Below are 18,840 nucleotides of genomic sequence, written 5' to 3' on the forward strand. Positions count from 1 at the left end.
ATTTAGCTGTAAAGGGTTAATCAGTTCAATTAACCTAGTTGGCACCTGACCAGAAGGACCAATGTGGAAAGAAGTTACTTTCAAATCTGGGGGGGAGGGGAAGGAAGGTTTTATTTGTGCTCTCTTTGTTGGTTCCCTCTCAAAACAAAGAGAGAGACCAAGAAGGTGAACCAGCTCCTAAAAGATCCTGAAATGATAAATATAAAATTACAGAAATTGTAAGTAATAGCAAGGAAATGCGTTAGATTATCTTTTGTTTTAGTTTGTGAATTTTCCCTATGCTAAGAGGTAATTTTATTCCTGTTTTGTAACTGGGAAGCAGAGTCAGAGGGAAATCCTCTGTGGTTTAAATCTTTTTATTTACCCTGTAAAGTTATCTTCCATCCTGATTTTGCAGGTGTGATTCTTGTACTTTTTTTTAAATAAAATTCTTCTTTTAAGAACCTGATTGATTTTCAGTGTCCTAAAAACCAGGGGCTTTGATCTGTGCTCACTTTAACCTATTGGTTGGTATACTATTCTCAAGCCTCCCCAGGAAAGGGGGTGAAGGATTTTGGGGGGATATTTTTTTGGGGGGGAAATAGGGCTGCAAGTGGCCCCTCCCTGAATGTTTGTTTAAATCACTTGGTGGTGGCAGCAATACCGTCCAAGGACAAGGAAAGGAATTTGTGCCTTGGGGAAGTTTTTAAACCTAAGTTGGTGGAATATAAGCTTAGGGGGTCTTTTGTGCGGGGCCCCATATCTGTACCCCAGAGTTCAGAGTGGGGAGGGAACCCTGACAACATGGATAAAATCATCACTCTTTGTTAGCATCACTACCTGTCAGTGCTTTCCTTGTCTATTAGTGCTCTTCTAAAAAGCTCCTTTGCATCCACTTGTAACTCAAAGATTTTCACTGGAATTATTCTCATTGCTTCCAAGATGTTTACTTGTTTTGTTGTTACAGGATACCCATCAATAACAACTCTGTGTGAAAACAGAAACATGAATACAGGTTTAAAAAAACCTGTCAGTTCCTAATTTACCATTAAGACTAAACAGTAAATAGCAAGAATCCACTTCCAGTCTTTATTCAAGCCTAAAATAATTGTATCCAGCAGTATTACAGTACTGTCCAGAGACCCCAATCAAGATCCAAGTCCCATTGAGCAAGGGGTTGTACAAACCTACAGGAAGACACAGTCTCCACCCCAGAGTTTACAATAAAATGTAATACAAAATATAAGAAGTGGGTGTAACAAAAATTGTAGGGAGTGGAGGAGGTAGGCCAAGCGTAAAAGTGTGGGAACACATGGTTACATAGCCTGGTGATGTTCACAACTTGACAGTTCAGAGTCATTTAAAGTTGGAGTTTTAAATTATGAGCTCTTATCTATTTATTTATAGCTAGCCCCACTACATACCTCTACATAATTAGCAACTTGACAGGAGCAGGATTGGGTTCCAAAGAGATAACATCTAAATCAACATCTACTACTTTAACTCAAGGTCTGTCTAATCCATATTGAAAAGAAACATAATTATCACATATTAGGCATTGGTGGGCCAAGATACACCAAAACATTCACATCAAGGGAAGCTTATGCAATCCTGATCTCAAAGCTGAAAACTGCATGTTAGAGATCAATTAGGTGTTGTCCTGTCCTGTGAGGAAAAAACGGTTACTCACCTTTGTAACTGTTGTTCTTCAAGATGTGTTGCTCATATCCATTCCAATTTAGGTATGCGTGTGATGCGTGCATGGCCATAGGAGAATTTTTACCCTAGCAACACCTGGTGGGTCGCTGTGGAGCCCCCCTGGACTAGCGCCTTCATGGCGCTCAATATATACCCCAGCCGACCCAGAGCCCTCTCAGTTCATTCTTGCCGGCTACTCCAACAGAAGGGAAGCGGGGTGGGTTTGGAATGGATATGAGCAACACATCTCGAAGAACAACAGTTACAAAGGTGAGTAATTGTTTTTTCTTCTTTGACTGCTTGCTCATATCTATTCCAATTTAGGTGACTCCCAAGCCTCACCTAGGTGATGGGGTCGGAGTGAATCAACGTGGATTGTAGGACCGCTGTACCATGTCATCTCTGGCATGCTGGACGATGGAATTGTGCGAAGCGAAAGTGTGTATCAAGGACCAAGTTGCGGCTCTGCAGATCTCCTGGGTTGGCGCCTGGGCCAGAAAAGCCGACAATGAGGCCAGGCCCTTGTAGAATGAGCAGTGGGGGGGCGGGGTCGACACACCGGCCAGATCATAGCAAGCGTGGATACAGGACGTGATCCATGAGGAGATCCACTGAGATGAAACCGGGAGGCCTTTCATCCAGTCCGCCACCGTGATGAAGAGCTGGGTCATCTTCCTGAATGGGTTTGTATCTTCAGTGTAGAAGGCGAGGGCCCTACAGACATAGAGGGAGTGCAGCCGCTGTTCCTGGTGACTGGCGTGCAGTTTTGGATAAAAAACTGGGAGAAATATGTCCTGGCTGATATGGAAGGCCGATACAACCTTTAGAAGAAAGGCTGGATGAGGCCAAAGCTGCACTTTATCTTTATGAAAGATAGTGTAGGGTGGTTTGGAAGTAAGGGCTCTGAGCTTGGAGACCCACCACGCCGACATGATAGCGACAAGGAAAGCTGTTTTCCAGGAGAGGTGGAGCAGGTGGCCAGCAGCTCGAACGGGGGCCCCATGAGTCCGGAGAGGACCAAGTTAAGGTCCAATGTGGGGACTGGGTGTCAAACTTGTGGGTAGAGACTGTCCAGGCCCTTAAGAAACCTGCCAACCATGGGATTGGCGAAGGCAGAGTAGCCATGCGCACCTGGGTGAAAAGCCAAGATGGCTGGAAGGTGAACTCTGACAGAGAATCCCGCCAGGCCCTGCTGTTTTAGGCCCAGCAGGTATTCCAAAATGACAGGCCTGGACACCTGGAGAGGGGGCATGTTGTGCTGAGTGCACCAGCACAAGAACCGCTTCCACTTAGCCATATATGTGGCCCTAGTGGAGGGCTTCCTGCTGCCCATCAGAACTTGTTGCACAGATTCTGAACAGCGAAGTTCTGCAGGGTTCAGTCACACAGCATTCATGCTGTAAGGTGGAGAGATCGTACATCAGGATGGCAGAGGCGACAGTGATCCTGAGTAATCAGGTCTGGAAGAAGAGGCAATGGGACTGAAGCGTCCACAGAGTTCCAGGAGCATGGTATACCAATGGTGTCTGGGTCATGCAGGAGCTACCAGAATTACTTGCGCCCTGTCCCTGTATACTTTGAGCAAAACCCTGTGCACCAGGGGAAACGAGGGAAAGGAGTAAAATAGACGAGTCGTCCAGGGGAGCAGGAAGGCGTTTGTGTGAGAGAGCCTGGGGAGCGGCTCTGGAGGGAGCAAAAAAGCTGGACATTTCCGATTGCTGCAGGAGGCAAACAGGTCAACCTGGGGAAACCCCCACCTTTGGAAGATGGGGTGGATGATATCTGGTTGAAGGGATCACTTGTGTGAGCGGAAGGATCTGCTCAGGTGGTCCGTCAGCATGTTCTGGATCCCAGGTAGAAAGGAAGCCAGCAGGTGAATGGAGTGGGCTATACCAAATTCTCACAGTTGAACGGCCTCCTGACAGAAGGGGGAGAAGCGGATCCCCCCCTTGTTTGTTGATGTAGAACATGGCAATGCTATTGTCTGTGAGGACTGCCACACAATGACCCTGCAGCCGCTCCAGAAGGCTTGACAGGCAAGCCGCACCACCATCAGCTCCCAAACGTAGATATGAAGGGAGAGCGCGGATGGGGGCCATAGGCCCTGCGTCTGAATGTCCCTGAGGAATGTCCCCTGACGCATCCGTGACCAGGGACAAGGAAGGTTGCGGGCTGTGAAAGGGGACTCCTTTGCAAACCACCTGGGGATTTAGCCACCAGCAGAGAGTGGCTAGGTCCCACTCCGGGACGGTGACCACCAAGTTCAGGCTATCTCGACCTGGGTGATAGGCTGATGCCAGCCAGGCTTGTAACAGGTGGAGTCGAAGTCTGGCATGCTTGGTCATGTTTGTGTAGGAAGCCATGTGGCTGAGAAGACTCAAGCAACTTCTTGCCGATGAGGTTGGGAAGCTCTGAAGGCTCCGGACGAGGGCCACTAAAGCCTGGAAACAGGCATCCAGCAGGAGAGCTCGTGTCTGCACAGAGTCCAGAACCGCCCCAATGAATTCTATTCTCTGGGTCAGTTTTAGTGTCGACTTTGCCACATTGAGAAGGAGGCCTAACCTAAGAAACGTGTCCCTGACCAAGCGGAGGTGGGACTGCACCTGTTCTTTGGCGTGTCCCTGGATAAGCCAGTCGTCAAGATAAGGGTATACCTGCACCTGCCAACAACGAAGGAAAGCCGCCACAACCGCCATACAGTTGGTAAACACTGAGGGGGGCCGTGGAGACACCAAAGGGAAGGGCCGTGAACTGATGTTCACAGTTGACCGCAAAGCAGAGGAAGCATCTGTGCGCTGGATGAATCGCTATGTGGAAATACATGTCCTTCATGTCGAGGGTGGCGTACCAGGATCCAGGGAAGGTATGACGGTGCCCAAGGAAACCATGCGCAATTTCAATTTTACCATGAACTCGTTGAGACTGTGCAGGTCCAGAATGGGCTGAAGCCCTCCCTTTGCCTTGGAGATTGGGAAATATTGGGAGTAAAATCCCCTGCCCCTTAGCTCCATTGGAACCGCCTCGATCGCCCCCTGGTGAAGAGCGTCAACCTCCTGAATTAGTTGCTTGTGAGAAGGGTCCCTGAAGAGGGACGGGGAAGGAGGGTGGGGAGGAAGAAAATTGGAGAGAGTATTCCACTTCTCCTCTGTGGAGAACCCAGCAGTCCATAGTTATGTGGGACCAGGCACAGTGGAAGCGGGATAAACGATTCAAGAAAGGTGGGGTGGAATCCTGAATGAGGTCTGGGACACCGTCCTCGAGCATCCCTTCAAAAGGCCTGTTTTAAGCCTGACGAAGGCTTGAGCGGGCCCTGGCCTTGCCCAGACTGGGGATTGGAAGGCTTCCTCTTGCCATTATGGCCCTGTCTCCTATAAAAATCCTGCCTCAGTCGAGGGAGAGGATAGAAGTGTTGTTGTGTCTGCTGAGGTTTGAAGGGTTTCTCTTGGGTGGCCGGTGTGTGCATGCCCAGGGACTTCATTATGGCCCTTGAGCCTTTAAGGCTTTGTAGTCTGGAATTGGTCTTGTCTGAAAACAGGCCCTCTCCATCAAAGGGGAGGTCCTGCAGCAGTTGCTGAAGCTCCGGTGGCAGGTTGGAGGCTTGCAACCAGGAGACACACCTATCGCTATCCCCAAGGACAAAGTACGTATGGCAGAATCCGCAGCGTCCAGCAAGGCCTGTAACGAGGTCCATGCCACTGTTTTGCCCTCATCAACCAAGGCCCCAAACTCCTCTCTGGTCTTAGGAGGTACTAAACTCCTTAAATTTCAGCATGGAGTTCCAGGAGTTAAAATTGTAATGGCTCAGGAGTGTCTGCTGATTACTGATCCTGAGCTGAAGACCCCTGAGGAATAAACTTTGCACCCAAACAGATCAAGGTGTTTGGCGTCCTTTGATTTGGGAGCTGGGGCCCGCTGGCCATGCTGTTCTTTCTTGTTTACCGATGCTACCACTAGCGAACAAGGCTGTGGGTGGGTGAACAAATAATTGTACCCCTTTGAGGGGACAAAGTATTTGCATTTCGCTCCCTTAGCAGTTGGTGGGATGGATGTAGGTGTTTGCCAGATTGTTCTGGTGGTGTGGATAGTCCGAATAAAGGAAAGGGCTACCCTTGACAGCGCTTCCACTAATAGAATATCCACCACTGGGTCCTCCACCTCTACCACCTCCTCTGCTTGCAAGTTCATATTTCGGGCCACCCTGCGCAGGAGGTCCTGGTAGGCACAGAGGTCTACGGGAGGAGGGCCTGAGACTGTAGTGCCTGCCACTGCCTCATCGGGTGAGGAGGAGGCCACAGAGGGGAGAGGGTCATCTGAGGCCTCTTGCAGAACTGGGCCCAGCTGTCCTGTGCCAGCGACCTCCAGGCCCAGAGTAGGAACAGGTGTTGTAGGAGGTCCTGTCATGGGAAGAGGAGCCACCACAGTCTCCATGCCTCCCGGGACAGGCTGAGTGGCGGCAGCCTCTGGCACTCGTGGCTCGGACGGGGCTGAGCAAGAAGCCCTAGACGGAGCATCCTGGGCCTGGCGCTATGCCACTTGAGCGGGACCTTGCTCCTACGCCTGCCAATGCCCAGCCCCTGACTCCAGGTGGCTATGGTCCATATGGTGGCGGTCCAAGAAGCGTGACCCTGCATCCGATCCTGAAGAATGGGAAATGGAAAGGGAAGGCCAAGGCAGTGCCAAGTGGATCTGCACCGGGTCATGCCGACGGGGTGATGGTGAATGGTGCCACGAAGCTGGGGAGTGGTGCCGGGACCTGGAACGGTGCCTGGATCTGGACCTGGATCTAGATGAGTGGCATCAGGTCCGGGATCTGCTCCTCAATGGTGACCAGTGGGCAGAGCAGTGCCGCAAGTACGACTAGCGCCACGAGTATAACCAGTGCCGCGAAGGAGAGTGGTGCCAGGACTGCAAATGGCATGTGGAGTGCAAGCAGCGTCGGGAGCAGGAAGGGTGCCAAGAACGAGACTGGTGCCATGGCTCGACTGACGGTGCTGACGGGTAGATCAGGGCCAGCTTGCCTCGGGATGGTGCTGTATGTGCAGATACCGGTGCCTTGGCATGAGGCTGAGGGGATGCTGATGCTGTCATGGCAATAAGGTCCCTTGCAGCCGCAAAGGTATCCGGGGTGGACGGCAACTGGACCTCGACCACACTGTGTACCACTGAGTCCAGGGTCACTAGACTCAACAGCTCTCCTCCCAGGGCCGGAGTCAACGGTGCTGAGGCCATAGACTGTGTCCCTAGGCACTCCCTTGTGGGGGGTGCCTCCAGAGGTGGTTCCAAGGGGGCTGGCCTCTGTGGAGGTGGGCCAGCCTTTTCCAGCTTCCGGTGCTGCTTCTGGGCAGGAGAGTGGGAGTGGTGCCGGGCTGATGTCGGCTGTGGTGCCGGGAAGCGACGATGCCGTGGGTCTTGTTCTGAGTCCAGCCGCGGTGCTGCTCCTACCGCTGCTGCTGGGGTGCTGCACACCGAGGTGCTTGGTGCCGGATCTTGGTTGAGGGCTAAAAGCCGACTCCATAAGGAGCTGTTTGAGACGAAAGTCCCGCTCCTTCTTGGTCCGGGGATGAAAACCCTTGCAGATCCTGCACTTGTCTGGGGGAGTCTCATCAAGCAGACACTTTTGGCAAGAGTCATGGGGGTCGCCCATTGGTATGGGCTTAGAGCAGGAACCACAGGGCTTGAATCCCAGAGCTTTGGGCATGAGCCCAATAGAAAATCAGGAAGGAGGGGAACCCCCGCCCCAACCCACTAATACTAACTAACTACAACTATAACTATGAACTACTATGAACTATTATAAACTAGAAACTGCAAGTGCTAGGGAGAGTGGAGACCAGCAAAGCCGAACTCCAAAGTTCCAATGACTGTCATGGGCGGTAAGAGGGAACTGAGGGGGAGCTGGGTCGGCTGGGGTATATATCGAGCACCATGAAAGTGCCACTTCAGGGGGCTCAACAGCCAACCCACCTGGTGTTGCTAGGGTAAAAATTCTCCGACGGCCGTGCATGCAGTGTGCGCACACCTAAACTGGAATATGAGCAAGCACTCGAAGAATTACTCTTTGGGAGAGAAGCTGGAGCTTGCGGGAGAGATGAAGAAGTAGGATGATTCTTAACTTTGGTCAGCTTGGCAGGCGGTTCCATTCTGGGGACAGCCTACTAGAAATTTGGATTCCATAGGGGTTAGGGGACAGAAGACAGATTTTATTTTCTGGCTGTTCCTAAAAACAAAACGAGAGCACTGAACTGTCAGTCTGCACTACCAGAGAGAAAAAAACTGGTGCAAGGGCAGAACAGGTACAGCCGAGTCCCAGAGCTCCATGGATAAGTCTGAGTTGCCACTGGTATTTGTAGTAAGAGGTGCAGTCCTCATGTTTCAGACTGGGGGAGACATCAACATTGAGAAAGAAACAGGAATTTTCAGTGTACAATGAAATACTGTCCCTTTGGTTAAAGTATCTTTCAGAAAATGTGAAATTGAAATATTCATTCTTGAGAATTGTAGAAAATCATGCTTGAAAACTCTTTTTGAAGACTGAAGTGGAGAGCCTGGTTTGTGCTCCACTGTGGACAGGACCAAAGTGTAACTTCATAACGGACAAATGTTTGGTTCCATTGACATGTTTTAGTGAAACTACTTGTTTCATTATGGTTATGCAAATCAATCCTTATGAAAAGAATGTTATCTTACAAAAACAGACAAACCTCTTACCCAGCAGTGCTGCACACATGATCCATCAGAGCCACTTCTAGAGCTTGGATGGCTAGTTCATCAGGTGCAGTCAGTCCTTTTTGAAGATGCCACTTTAACATAAGTGCCAGCTCGCTCTCTGGCTGATTGTTTAACACTATTCGGATAGCATCTCCCATAGATAAGCGCATTAACCCATAGACACTTGCAAACTTCTTAGCAACTGAAAAATATTTTGTTTTTAACACTCAGCTTTCACTTAGACATCAATGCAACACAATGATTTATTCACAATGTTATTCATATTCCATAAAACTATGACTATCATAATTTAGATAAATGCAGTATGCTACTGGTATAGAGCCAAGACACAGGACTTCTCAAAAATGTATTGTAGGTCAAGCTTATGCAAGTATGTATAATTTAAAATGCATTAGTATCCAGACATTGACACTGAACTCCCAAAAGCAATGTCTGCATTACTAAAACAGTGACTGCTTAGTATAAGGCTGGGATTGGAATAGCAGGTACAGGATGTTAAAATGCAGTGGCAGACAACATGTTTGGAACTTGCAGAGTACTTTTCCAGTCTATGTATGGCCATAACTAATACCATTAGATCATGACTTATATGAACATTAAATTCATCCACAATATTAGAAAAGGTAAAGAAATTGATAATTGCCATCTTCTTATATGTGGTTGCATTGCTGTACTACATTCTTGGTGTGATAGATGGACAATTTGTGATAAAATGTTAATACAACTATATGGCAAAGCTTAGCTTGTGGTTCATGTTCTGCACCATTATGTAAGCGACTCTACTTTTGACTAATTCTTCTTTGTTGGACACCAGCTTTCGCTGGGGTTTACAGTTCTGTAGAGACCCTTCACCGTTGTCCCCCAAGTAGTTGGGGGGACAGTGGGGAAGAAAGAAAAGTGGATTTTAGCTAAAGTAAATAAAAACCATATAATTTTGTATGGATTTTCAAAACTTTGTGGTTACAAAAACACACCAAACAAAACCAGAGATTACAGAATGATGATTGTATACAGTTTGCCATTTTCTGTAACCAACAGTTTTAGTACAACTTCATTTCTATCAGTTTGACAATCAGGGTGCCTCAATCACCTACTAACATTTAGGTTAAAAATAGACAGACATCGACAACTGCCAATTTAGTTTAATACAATCTTTACCTGGCCCTATAGGACTATATGGACAATAAATTAAAAACTGTTATTTTGCCTTCTTGTACAGAGGTGGCAATGATGTGGAAAAGACATGCTCAGTTTCTGGGAAAGAATAAGGGTAAAAATTTTAGTATAGCCACTTTCAATGGGACTTAGGTTCCTAAGTGATATAAGTACTTTCCAAAATGGGACTAAGGAGCACTTAGGTGCTTTGGAAAATGTTATCCAGAGTGCCTGGCTTCTGTACAATTAAGGGGCAGCACTGAAAGGAGTCTCTTCTAGTCTACCCCAGGCTACAAAATAGTGCTTCAAGAGTGCTGTGGTTGGTAAGAGATAGGAGAGAACTCCAGTTCACAGTAGACACAGAGAATCTTATACGTGTGGGGGGCAAAGGGGAGATTAAGAATTGAAAGTTAAATAAAGGAGGATTAACTTACTTTGTACAGTAATGGGAGTTGTTGGAGATGTGTGGTCCCTTATTGGTATTCCACTTGATATGTGTGCATGCTCCATGTGCTTGAGAACAGAAGATTTTTGCTGGCAATGTCCGTTGGTCTGTACCTGCGCCCTTCTTCTCCTTGTGCTCCCAACCGAGGGCATAAGGGATGGTGCAGGATGACCACCTCTCCAGTTAACTTTCTACCATGAATAGCCATAGGATAAGGCTCTGCAGCAGAGGGGAAGGAGGGTGGGTAGTGAAATACAGATAGGAACCATACATCTCAAGGAAGTCTAGTTACTGTACAAGGTAACAGAGTAGCAGCCGTATTAGTCTGTATTCGCAAAAAGAAAAGGAGTACTTGTGGCACCTTAAAGACTAACAAATTTTATTTGAGCATAAGCTTTCATGGGCTACAGCATCCGATGAAGTGAGCTGTAGCTCACAAAAGCTTATGCTCAAATAAATGTTAGTCTCTAAGGTGCCACAAGTACTCCTTTTCTTTTTGCACAAGGTAAGCAACTCTTTTCTTCTTTGAGTGATGGTCCTTATGGTATTCCATTTGAAGTGATTCTCAAACAATTTTCATTAAGGAGGAGGACACAAGGAACCCTGTTGTACCACAGAATGGAGGACTGCTCTGCCAAAAGATGAATCTGCCGAAGAAGCCTAAACCAAAGTGTAATGTCTCACAAATGTATGGATGGAGCCCCACATTGCTGCTCTGCAAATGTATAGGAAAGGAACATTTCAAAATGAAGCTACCATTGCAGCCTGTGCTCTAGTCAAGTGAGCCCTCATGCCTTGAGGAGGAAGGATCACTATCAGCTCATAACACAGCAGGATGCAGCCCAATATCCATTTTGACACTCTCTGTGAGGAGAACTTCTCCTCTCATGCATTCAGCAAAGGAAACAAACAGTTTGGGAGATTTTTCTGAAGGATTTCATTCTCTGTAGGTAGAAGGCTAAAGCTCAATGGACATCCAGAGAGTGGAGCTTCCTGTCCTCTCTGGTGGCCTGGAGCTTCAGTTAGAAGACACAGATGTGGATGACCTGGTTCAGATGGAATTCTGCGGTTACTTTAGAAGTAAACTTGGGATGTAATCTCAAGGAAACCTTATCCTTATGGAAGACCATATAGGGTGGTCAGCCAATAGGCCCCCAACTCACCTACACTTCTGGCTGAGATGATAGCAACCAGCAATGCAATCTTCACAGACTAATGAATGAATATGAGGCTAAGGGTTTGAACAGAGCATTCATCAATGCTGACAGGAGAAGACTGAGGTCTCATGTTAGGGTAGGCTTCAGGAGGGAAGATTTGGATCAGTCCTTTCAGAAACCTTACTGTAGTAGAATAAGCGAAGACTGAATGGCTGGCTGTCCACAGTGCTAACAGTTGCCAAGTATATTCATAAGGAACTGATGGATAGCTATTAAGTTTTTAGCGAGAGAAGATCATGGACGCTTCTGATGATGGTGGCACTAGGTAAAGAATCTTTTTTCCATTTTGCTGTGTGGTGATTCCACTAGGAAATGCCTTCTTACTATTGACAGGTTTCAGAGTAGCAGCCATGTTAGTCTGTATTTGCAAAAAGAAAAGGAGTACTTGTGGCACCTTAGAGACTAACCAATGTATTTGAGCATACGCTTTTGTGAACTACAGCTCACTTCATCGGATGCATTGAGCTGTAGCTCACGAAAGCTTATGCTCAAATAAATTTGTTAGTCTCTAAGGCGCCACAAGTACTCCTTTTCTTTTTGCTTCTTACTATTGTTAATGATGGATTGTATTGCCTCCACATATGACCTTTTTTAGATCTGTCGTCCGTCCAAATACTACATTGTTAAATGGAGTGATGCTGGGTTGGGACGTTTGATCTTGCCTTTGTCCTGAGTCAGTTGGGCTGAGAACAGCTGATTGTGGAGGCATGGATGTGAGGACATCTGGAGAACACTCAGGAACCAGAAATGTCTAGACCACCAGGGAGAAATCAGAATCACTGATGCTCCATCTTGTTTGATCTTTCTCTGAACTGAGGTAAAAGGCATATGTGGAAATGCGTACATCATTTGTACCAATCACTGAAATAGAAATGCATCCCCTCTAGAGTTGTGGCCTGAGCTGTCCTGGACCAATAGATCCAGCATTTCTTGTTCTCTTGAGATGCAAAGAGATCCCAAGGCAGGAATTCCCACTGCTGAAAAATGCTCTTACCACTGAGTCATGTAGCTCCTACTTGTTTCTGGAGAAATGTCTGAGGCTGGCTGCTAACGTGTTGTGAACCCCTAACACTGACCTTCTCTGACATGACTTGAATGTGTAAGGTCCAAATAAATGGTATAAATTGTTTGTAGGCTTTATGCAGTGCACACAGCCCTAGAAGGTTTACGTGCAACTGGGATTCTTGGTGGGTCCAGATAGCCTATGTTATGTGCCCATCCAGATGGGCTCCCCACTCTGGTAAGGGAGCATCTGTAATCAGTTTTTCTGTGGGTGCGGGAAGGATAAAAGGAAACCCCATGCACACAGTCTCCCTGTTTTCTCTCCCAGGAGAGAGAAGCCAGAACTCTGTAGGGGAGCAAGATCAGTATGTCCAGACTGTGCTTGCTTGACATGTAGACTGTCCATAACCAAGCCTGTAGACACTGAAGGCAAAGGGTGTCACATAGCTTCATGTACCTATGTGACCTAGGAGGATGAGACAGGTTTGAACTGTCATCTGAGGGTTCAGCCACAACTGAGTGATGAGGACCCTTATACCCTGGAATCTTTCCTGAGGTAGGTATTGCTTTAGCTCTGATTGAATCTAGCATTGCTCCAATAAAATCTCTCCTCTTTGTGGAACTAAATTAACTACATTTACCTGGACCCCTGAGGAGTGTCAGAGTATGAGTAAGGACAAGGTTGTCATCCATACTTCTTGATGTGACTTCCTCATGAGCAGTCATCGAGGTAGGGAATGATGAACCCTGACAAAGGAGGTGAGCTACCACTACTGATAATACCTTGGTGAATATCATCGGTGCCATTGAGAGGCCAAAGGAGAGCACATTGTATTGGTAACAGTCAAGGCTCACAGTGAATCTCAGAAATCTCTGGTCTGCAGGGTCGATGTCTATGTGGAAATAAGAATCCTTGAAATCAAGAGCTGTGAACCAATCACATTTAGCTAGTGAGGGGATTATAGAGACCAGGGTGACCATTCTGAACCTAAAGCAGTGGATAAAGATGTTAAACTATCTGAGATCTAGGATGGGACTCCAGCCTTCTCTATTCTTGGGAGATGAGAAAATATATCAAATATAATCCTTTTGCCCTGTGCTGAATAGGTACCAGTTCTATGGCTCCCAGATGGTGCAGGGAATCTACTGCTTGTCTGAACATCCTGTTGTGTGAAGGGTCCATGAAGGAGGCCTCAGAAGAAGGCTTTAGGGGACAAGGGAGAGAAACTGATTATCTCCAGAACCCATCAGTCTGGTGTGATATTGTGCAAATCCTGGGGGAAATAAGCTAGGGGGCCACCAAATGGGGTAAGGGAGTCCTGAACAGGTAAATGTGGCAAGGAGACTAATTTTCAGCATTCAAAAGTCCTGTCAAAAGGATTACCTGGTAGGAGGCTGAGGCTGAAAGGAGAATGCAGGGGGGAACCTTGTGTTTACTATGCTGCGTTCACTGGCGTCTCCTATGTGGTTTATAGGCTCCTTGATGTTAGAATGGTTATGTAGCTTGACTTTGTAAGATTGAGTCTGGGGTATTTCCTCCACAGAGCTGGGGTACAGATAGATCAGGGATTGGCAACCTTTGGCACATAGCCCATCAAGGAAATCCACTGGTGGGCGTGGACAGTTTGTTACCTGCAGCATTCACAGGTTCAGCTGATCGCAGCCCCATTGGCCTGGGACAGCAAAGCACAGACAGTGGGAGCTGCGATCGGCCGAACATGCGGACGCTGCAGGTAAACAAACCGTCCCAGCCTGCCAGCGGACTTCCTTGACAGGCTGCATGCCAAAGGTTGCCGTTCCCTGAGATAGAGCAAAGGGTTGCTCTTGAGTCTTTGAGGGAATGGAATAATTTATCAGTCTTCTCACTAAGTAGGTTTTCATTCAAAAGGCAGATTCTTTACAGTGGATGGGATTGAACCCAGGAAGCCCTTCTCATGACCATGGAGTTTGCCATTGAGCAGGAGGCTGTACCTGCTGCATGCAGTGAGCCCTGAGGGCTAATTTAGCTAGAAATTTATCATCTTTGATAATTGCTGTGAACTGAAATCCAGCTTCTTGAAGGCGTTTGTTAGTGAATTCTGAGAACCAACTGTCATTATTAAAATCATATTTTGACACTAAAGCTTGGTAGTTTGCAATGCAAAACTGTAAACTCACTTTAGTGAAGTTCTTTTCTCCAAAGAAGTCTCAAGGTTTAGTCTCCTTATCAGTGAGTGTAGGTCTGGCGTGATGTTGCTTGTTTCTTTTAATGACCGTTTGCAGCAGTCAAGAGTTCAGAGCAGGGTGTGAGACTAAGTATCTGCCTGCTTCGATGGCACAAAATATTTCTCCTCTGTTCTCTTCAGAATGGGAGCACATGTGGCTGGAGTATGCCAGATCATCTTGGCTGGTTCTAAAATGGCCTAATTTAATAGGCAGTGCCACCTGACTGGTACCAACACCCTGGTGGACATTCAGTAGCTTATGAGGGATATCCTATACTTCCTCCAGGTGGTTTGGAATGAATCTGCAATCCTTCTGAGGAGGTCCCAGGTCTGTAGTCATTAGATGGTAGCAGTGAGGCTGGTGCAACCATCTAATCTGGGGACAACAATGATAACTTCACTGGGGTGAGCAGTTCTTCCTGGTCAGGGTATTGCTCTTCCTTAGATTGTTTCTGAGAGGGTTGAGGTTCTTGTCTGAAAGAGAGAGCTTGTCTTGACTGCTGGTGTGTACCCAGTAATGCCAGTGTGAAGAGTCATAGGGGAAATGAGGCAGTCTCCATGGAGAAGCGTACCACTGGTCCTGAGTTGGGTAGTCCCTCCTATGAGCAAGGGACGGGCACCACAAGATCTTGGAGCCTCTGCTGGGGCTGATCCCATGTCTTGATTGGGTGGTGAAGCTCTCCCACTGTATCCAAGCTCCTTGGAGGAACAGAACATTTCTTACTGATTTCCTTTCTGCTAGCAGTGTCTCCCACAATTTCAGACATCTGGGCTACTCTCCCACACTCTGCAGCTCATGCACGTGGATCAAAGATTTGGCACATCCTGGCCATCTCTCTTTCCTCCTAGGTGCCGCCAGCTGAGTTATTCCAAAACTATGAAAAACTTATACAACAATATTAACAACAAATACTCCAGAGGTAACAAACTATGTACAGTAGACAAAATAGCCACATGATGATGATCCCACATAATATCTGACCTTAGGCCCTGGAGCCATCTAGGGTGGGTAGGACTGTGGAAGAGACTGCTACCAGAAAGGAAATTATCAGTAATAAATTTTTCCATTCTGCAACCCAGTATCTCCCACAGTTCGGAACATATGAGAAGTAGGAAGCAGTGAACAGATATAAAGAGAGTTATGGAAGATGTCTTCAGGAGTAAGACAGAGAAGGTACCCTCACTTTGAAAGAACTAATCAAAGGGCAATATTATTTTTTGGCCACTGTCTGCAGCTCCTTCTTGCCAAATGAGGCTTCTGCAGATGACAAAGTCCACCTTATCGTGCATAATGAAGTGTTAGTTGTTGACCAAGTGCTCACTTTGCATATTTCCAAGGTGAATGCACTTGCTTGTTCTGCCCTCCATGAGGTTGCTAGGGACCTTGTGGACCGCACTTTGATCCTTTCCAGAACAGGAAGGGCTTGTAAATCTCCACAATGCATAGCCTAATCCATCTAGCAGTGGAAAATGTGGAAACTCATGAGTCCTTGGTATTTTGAATGGAAGGACATGAATAGGACTCCTGGCCTTCTCATGGATTTGAGGTAGAGAGCTCTCCTGACATCTAAGGTGTGCCAAATTTTTTCAGTCTGATGCTCTGGTCTTGGGAAGAACAACATCTTGGGAAGGGTGGAAGGAAGAGTTCATCTTAGCAAGAAATGATTCTGGAGTTCTCATGAATACATACTTTCATAAATAAGGCTGCCAGCTCTGACACTTGCCTGCTAGATGCGATGGCTATCAGAAAGCAAGTTTTGAAGCGCAGGTAGAATGCTGGTCCTGAAGTCAGAGGTTCAAAGGGATGACTTATCAAGGCTCTAAGCATGTGTGGTAGGTCCCCTTTAGGGAAGAGTGGTCTGTCCGCAGGCCTACATAGCCAGACTGCTCTAAGAAACCTGGTTACTGGGGGTTTTCTGCTAGGGAGCCAGAGGATCCTATGAACAGAATGCTACGAAGAATAGACACCTGACGTGCTATGGCAGTAGTTCTCAAACTTTTGTACAGGTGACCCCTTTCATATAGTAAGCCTCTGAGTGTGACCCCCCCCCATAAATTAAAAACACTTTTTTATATATTTAACCCCATTATAAATGCTGGATGCAAAGCAGGGTTTGGGGTGGAGGCTGACCGCTTGCAACCCCCCATGTAATAACCTCACAACCCCCTGAGGGGTCCCAACCCCAGTTTGAGAACCCCTGTGTTATGGTGCTGGGCTGAAGACCTCTATTGATACCTTCTTGGAGAAAATCCAAAATGGCTGGGATTCTGGATTTCTGGGACTGGCACTGTGTTCTTGGCACCAGCTACTGAATCTGGACCAGATAGAGGAATATTCTCTGTCAGTATTCTCCCAGATGAAAGCGGTTTTGATGACTTTGGAGGACAGGCCCAGCAATACAAGTTCTTCTCTCACAATAGCTAGGCTGCCAGTTGAAGCTAGGTCAGATCCGAGTGGAGAAAAAGGACCTTGTGAGAATGCCCAGTCCTGATGAAAGCTAAAATGGAGGCTCCATTTTCAGTAATATCAAGTCAGAAAACCGAGGTCTCCTCAGCCAATGGGGAGGTAAGGGGAGGGACAGCTCAGTGGTTTGAGCATTGGCCTGCTAAACCCAGGGTTGTGAGTTCAATCCTTGAGGGGGCCATTTAGGGATTGGGGCAAAAATCGGGGATTGGTCCTGCTTTGAGCAGGGGGTTGGACTAGATGACCTCCTGAGGTCCCTTCCAACCCTGATATTCTATGATCCTATGGCCTGCTCTCACTTTATTTTCTGGACCAACTTTAGTAGGAACAGGAAGAGAACATGGTCATCTGCAGCCATCTGTGTGATAAAGTATCTGGTTCCCATGGATCTGGGGTCCATCTCCCTGGTGAAGTATTTTGGTCTCTTTGTGTTCATACGATTAACAGACAGGTTGGCTGAAGGGTGGCCAAACATCTGAACAATGAGATTGGTACCTGAATCAGGAAATTTTCAATCAGAGTTGTTGATCCTGTAACTGATGAACTGCCTTTGGTTCAAGTCCCCTTTATGTGGATCCCACTGAGGGAAAGGAGAAGCTTCCCTGCCCACCTCATTATTTCCATTGCTTCCATGTGTAGTGTGGGCTCCTTGCTCCCCCACAGTTCACATATGCAACTGTGGTCATGTTGTCAGACTGAACCAGGATGCGGCTCTCCTCTAGACACATCTGACATTGTCGTCCAGCCAGCTTGACCACTCTCAGCTCTAAAAAGTTTATGCTGTGAGCTATTTCTTCTGTGCTCTTGAGCCATTTGGGTCCCCAAGTGCACTTGTCAGCCTGGCATCAGTTGTAAGAAGTAGAGGGTCTAGAAGACATACTGGCATGCCTCTGCAAATGTTGCCTTGGGCTGACCACCATTTTAGGGGGCTGAACCCTGGCACTGAGACCTATACTTGATCTTTCATGTATTCTGGGGAGTGGTCCCCACTTTTACGATAAAGACTTAATCATGCCCATAGAGTGATCCCTATACATGATGTGAGAAATCCTAGTAATTGAAGACACAGTGCTTTGGTAGGCCTCCTGCAGCTCTGGAACATGGTGGTAAGATCCTAGGTTTTTCTAGAACCTTTAGAGTAATGGATAGATTTTTGTTAGTTTTCTATATCTACTCCCATAGTTATCCTGGTCAATGGAATCAAGTAACTTTTCTTGACTGATGAAGCCATGCACTTCCAGGAGATTCAGTGCCTGAGTTGTGGTTCTGTGGCCTGAGATGGAGCTCTGATCAGGATGTCATCTAGGAAGGGATACAGGTGGGTACCTGTGACGTGAGTCTAGCTATAATCACCACCACCATCTTTGTAAAGATCCTGTGGGCAGAGAACTGGCTGAATGGGAATGTTCTGTGCTAATAATTTTTCCTGCCACAAGCAAACCTCAGAAGTCTTGGCTCAGGTCAAATCCAAGCAGTGCTCCATTTGTAAGGCAGCTTTACCAGACTCAGCAGATGGTAAGTTGTGCTCAGGCTGCACCCTGCCAGCTGACCCTAACTCAATTAGTTCTCAGGGCTATGAGTCACATAGGCATGTGGGATCCCTACCCACCAAAGCAGCCACAACTCCAACATGGAATAAATGGACCAGGAAGCACTGAGCAGGGAAAGGCTCTGAAGACAAGGAGGACTCCAGACAGCTGATTGGGGAGTAAGTCACAGGGGACCTCCATAGAACAAAGCCAGGAGGCTTGTGGGACCACAAATCCCCACCATACCCTCCCAGTTGTTGAGACTTTCTAAGTCGAGAGTGGCTGTGATTGCCCTGTTGCATTTCTGAACAATGAAGAATATGAAGCAGAACTCCAGGAATCTATCTTCGGAGGGAATGCTATCATTCTAATATCCAGAAGATGAGATATATTGTTCTGGAACAGATCACACTTTATG

At 47.1% G+C, this 18,840-nt stretch overlaps 1 protein-coding gene across 1 annotated transcript in view; it reads right to left on the minus strand.

The window, feature by feature from the left end:
* The window catches only part of AK9 (adenylate kinase 9), a 226,801-nt gene that overhangs the window by 23,782 nt on the left and 184,179 nt on the right, over nucleotides 1-18,840 (minus strand). The window contains exons 33-34 of the mRNA XM_077812135.1: nucleotides 8,386-8,587; nucleotides 820-966 (exon numbers count right to left, since the gene is read on the minus strand). Of these exons, the coding sequence (XP_077668261.1) occupies nucleotides 820-966; nucleotides 8,386-8,587 (349 nt within the window). The remainder of the gene's footprint in view (nucleotides 1-819; nucleotides 967-8,385; nucleotides 8,588-18,840) is intronic.

The sequence above is a fragment of the Eretmochelys imbricata genome, chromosome 3, assembly GCF_965152235.1.
Source record: "Eretmochelys imbricata isolate rEreImb1 chromosome 3, rEreImb1.hap1, whole genome shotgun sequence".
Taxonomy (NCBI): Eukaryota; Metazoa; Chordata; order Testudines; family Cheloniidae; genus Eretmochelys; species Eretmochelys imbricata.